The sequence below is a fragment of the Sinocyclocheilus rhinocerous genome, unplaced genomic scaffold, assembly GCF_001515625.1.
Source record: "Sinocyclocheilus rhinocerous isolate Xijiao unplaced genomic scaffold, SAMN03320098_v1.1 scaffold24, whole genome shotgun sequence".
NCBI classification, from domain to species: Eukaryota; Metazoa; Chordata; class Actinopteri; order Cypriniformes; family Cyprinidae; genus Sinocyclocheilus; species Sinocyclocheilus rhinocerous.
Genome location: NW_015647124.1, coordinates 2,729,573 through 2,734,082, shown reverse-complemented (window position 1 = coordinate 2,734,082; position 4,510 = coordinate 2,729,573). Strand labels below are relative to the sequence as shown.

Here is a 4,510-nt window from a genome sequence, read left to right as displayed (position 1 = left end):
ACGTTCACGCAAAGAAAGAAGGCGTAACTTTTATTCTCGCTGTAGTATTGTTGCTGCCGCACACAGTAATCACAGCACACCTGGCTTTTCAGACCGATGAGCTTTGTACAAATCGACGCGTTTCAGAAAGGCGGGACATAGAGGAGAAACAATAACGTACAGTATGTGGAAAATAATATGTTTTTTGAACCTTTAACCGCATAAACACATTGCATTACACCAAATACACCAAATAATGTTCTTTTTAGCAGCATCATATGACCCCTTTAAATGTATTTATAGTCATGCGCAGACATTAATGATATTTTCATGAATATTAATTACTTTTTGGACTGAGTGTTTCTGCATTAATTCTGTAGGCAATCACAGCAATAGCCTCTTTTTCCATCATAACAAAGTACATCACACGCCATTTAAAAAATCCAGAATAACATTATTACGGTTCGAGACAGCTGAAGGTTTGTTTGTTTAGTTTTACTGCATTTTCTGCAATTAGGTGCATATATTTATTTAATTGGTAGCACTTTAAGGTACATTTTATACTTTTTTTTTTTTCATGTCAACTAATGTAGTTAACTAATGAAACCTTATTGTAAAGTGATGCCATTTAATTTTGTCCGCCAAGTTACATTTTATATTAAAGATATTTCATTAAAAAGACTATATTTAGATCATTTGTATTTATTGAATGTTTTCATGATTTATTTATTTTTGTACGCTGTCGAACACTTATGCTTTGTTCTCTTGTATTAAACTTCTCAACAAGAAAGATCGACACTGGTTTCATTCGATCAGCATCTTGCTGTGTTGTCCTTGTGTCACTTGTTGTAATTGTAACGCATTGATTGGTGTTTGTGCACCACTGCAGGTCAAAGGTCAGATCCAGCGTTCAGCATGGCATCAGGCAGCGTGAGCAGCGAGGAGGAGAAGAGTCTGAGGGAATGTGAGTTATACGTGCAGAAACACAACGTCCAGCAGCTGCTGAAGGACTGCATCGTGCAGCTGTGCACCTCACGACCCGACAGACCCATGGCCTTCCTCAGAGAATACTTCGAAAGGCTGGAAAAGGTTTGCACTTATTCGTACAGAATTCATGACATGACCTAAAAGTAACAGATCAGTAAACATCAACAACAGTTGGCCCATGCGGTAATGCACAACCACATGTATCTTTGTTTTTATATATATTTATATTCATGCATCTTCATGTGCAGGAGGAAGCTAAGCAGCTCTTAAACCAGCAGAAGGCCAGTTCTCGCTCAGACTCTCGTGAAGATGAGGTGTCTCCTCCCATGAACCCGGTGGTGAAGGGCCGCAGGCGGAGAGGAGCCATCAGCGCTGAGGTCTACACCGAGGAGGACGCCACCTCCTACGTCAGGAAGGTCTGTATCTCTCAGAATGACGTAATGTCTCGTGTGTTGGACTCCATAGGTCAATCGGTCGTGTTTTCTGTCTTCTCTGTGAAGGTCATTCCTAAAGACTACAAAACCATGGCTGCTCTCGCCAAAGCCATCGAAAAGAATGTGCTCTTCTCACATCTGGACGACAATGAAAGAAGGTGACTTAGTGTTTTAGTTCCTTTATCCATTATTTTGTTTTTTAGGCAGGACACTACAGGCAAAACTTTTTTTTTTCCCCATGGACTGGTCAGTTTTTTCCCCCAGACTAGTGAAAAGGAAAATGCAAAACAAACTTTTAAGTGTTTATTTTATTGCACGTTATCTATATGTGTTTAGATTCTTTAAAGGCCATGATTATTTTTTCCACTTAAGCAACATTTTCATACACCAAACACTGTCATTTGCATGATTTTATACAACATTGTATTCCTAAAAAAAATACAGTTTTTTTTCTTTCTGATTTAGGGAGTGATAAAAAGAGAAATCCAAAATCACCTGTGTAAAAATATTGAAACTGGATTTGATTTTTTTTCAGGATATTTATGTGAATTATCTCATATTTAATTAGAAAATGCTTCATTTGCATATTTAAACATAACATTTCCGAAAACATGTAATACAAAAATGTTGTTTTTTTCTCGAAACATAACGACTTTATTCTCGAAATTTAACGAGTTTATTCTCAACATTTTATCTCGACTTTTTTCTCGAAATTTAACGATTTTAATCTCGAGATGGTTTTATTTTTTTATTATTGCTTGGCCCTAATCCTCTTCCGTAAAAGAGAAATCCAAAATCGCCTCTGTAAAAATATTGAAACTGGATTTGAATTTTATCCTGGATATTTATGTGAATTACCGCATATTTAATTAGAAAATGCTTCATTTGCATATTTAAACATAACATTTCAGAAAACGTGTAATACAGAAATGTTTGTAACTCCTAATGAAATCAAGCAACAGGGGAAGTGTGGTGATGTAAAAGACATAAAATAACTTACTGACCAAATTTGTCTTCTGTTTTACCCTACAGTGACATATTTGATGCCATGTTTCCAGTCACCTACATCGCAGGAGAGACTGTCATCCAGCAAGGTAGAGCTTTAAAAACACTGATGAGCAATCATATTGACCTTATTTATACATTGATTTACCTTTGCTGTTTTGTTTCACACTTGTTTCCTAGGTGACGAGGGTGATAACTTCTATGTCATCGATCAGGGTGAAATGGATGTGAGTTATCCTAAACACATCTTCACATAAAAACAACCTAAGAGTGCCACCCTGGATTTGTTCTCAATCAATACGGCACATTATGCAGGTACAGCAGGTCATGAGTGCGTTTCCTCACAGGTGTATGTGAACAGTGAGTGGGCCACCAGCATCGGGGAGGGCGGCAGCTTCGGAGAGCTGGCACTGATCTACGGCACCCCGAGAGCCGCCACTGTCAGAGCCAAGACCAACGTCAAGCTCTGGGGCATCGACAGAGACAGCTACAGGAGAATACTGATGGTACAGCTGCCCTTTACACACACACACACACACACAACAATACTCCAAAACATCCTTCTGTCCTGTGTTTGATCATAGGGAAGCACATTGAGGAAGAGGAAGATGTACGAGGAGTTCTTGAGCAAAGTATCTATTTTAGGTAAGTCTATCTGTCTATCTAGTTATTAGGGGTGTGACGATACACTTCGCTCACGAGACAAGACGAGATGATACATGAATTCACAAGAAGATGATATTTTAACACTGTTTTTAAGAATCTTATTTTATTTCAAAGTCACAAAATGCAAAACAGTGCAAATGTATTTTGAAATGTTTTAATTAATCATCTTGTAATGACTTTCACTTCATTTCTACTTTCTGTGTGTGAATTATCATATGCAGTAAAAGACCGAACAATATCCAAGCACTGTAAAAGTGTTTGCCACAGACTCATCAGACTGGCTTCTCTCCTGTATGATTTCACACGAGTCTCTTCAGACCTTATGAGAGTCCATGAACTATGCATGAGCTTCTGACTTCTTTTAACTCTTTCCCCGCCAGCGTTTTTGAAAAATGTAGCATTTTTGATAATTTTCACTAAAATTTCATGGCCCCCCGAATATTTTGTTGCATGAATATCTGAACATGCAATGCATCAAAATAAAGAACAGAGCCTCTACTTTTAAACAAAAAAATCTATTCTAGCTTCAAGCATTCTTTTTTTATCAACACTTGAATGTAGGTAAGCTTCATAAAAAAAAAAAAAATTTTTTTTTTTTTTTCTCAAAATCACATTTTTATCAAAAACTGTATCTGGATCATATTCAGTTTGATGACCAAAGCATAGATGCAGTAGATCGCTTTCATCAACACCCCCAAAGCTTCACAGTCCTTTACCACTTCCGGGATCGCCATTTCACTCAGTAACATTTGGCAGTTTTCATTTATATGCTGTTTATTGTTGATGATCGCATTATTTTTCATATGCATCTGCTTACATATGAGATCGCTTGTGGCCTGTGTTTTTGATTGGGAGATCGTGGACTCATTCAGGAGATGTGTAATAGTGCCCCCGAGCGTATAACAGTTAAAACACGGAAAATTCTGTGTTTGGTGGGGAAAGAGTTAAAGGGATAGTTCACCCAAAAATGAAAATTACCCCATGATTTACTCACCCTCAAGCCATCCTAGGTGTATATGACTTTCTTCTTTCAGACGAATACAATCGGAGTTATATTAAATAATGTCCAGGCTAATCCATGCTTTATAATGGAAGTGGATGGTAGCCTAAAATTTGAAGTCCAAAAAATTGTGGCCTTCTGAAGCGACGCGATGCGTTTGTGTAAGAAAAATATCCATATTTACAACTTTATAAACCTTAATCTCTAGCTTCCGCTAACTGTCGTGCGTGCGTTCATGAGAGACTGGCGTCCAGCGGAAGACGTAAGACGTAGGCAAACGCGGTGAAGAACGCAGAAGTGACGCACGCGGAAGCGCAGAGGAGAGAGCAAAACAAAACACCGGTCACGAATTAGTAGTACAAAACGAGGATTTGTAAAAGAAAATCTCGGAAGATTTTGATATAAGCCAAGAGGAGACTGGTTTTCCTTTGCTAAAGTA

At 38.0% G+C, this 4,510-nt stretch overlaps 1 protein-coding gene across 1 annotated transcript in view; it reads left to right on the top strand.

Annotated features, from left to right (window-relative positions):
* The window catches only part of prkar1ab (protein kinase, cAMP-dependent, regulatory, type I, alpha (tissue specific extinguisher 1) b), a 10,396-nt gene that overhangs the window by 1,008 nt on the left and 4,878 nt on the right, over positions 1–4,510 (top strand). Inside the window, exons 2-8 of the mRNA XM_016513386.1 lie at positions 869–1,068; positions 1,215–1,382; positions 1,467–1,558; positions 2,433–2,494; positions 2,586–2,632; positions 2,753–2,911; positions 2,990–3,050. Coding sequence (XP_016368872.1) covers positions 895–1,068; positions 1,215–1,382; positions 1,467–1,558; positions 2,433–2,494; positions 2,586–2,632; positions 2,753–2,911; positions 2,990–3,050 — 763 coding nt within the window. The 5' untranslated portion in view covers positions 869–894. The remainder of the gene's footprint in view (positions 1–868; positions 1,069–1,214; positions 1,383–1,466; positions 1,559–2,432; positions 2,495–2,585; positions 2,633–2,752; positions 2,912–2,989; positions 3,051–4,510) is intronic.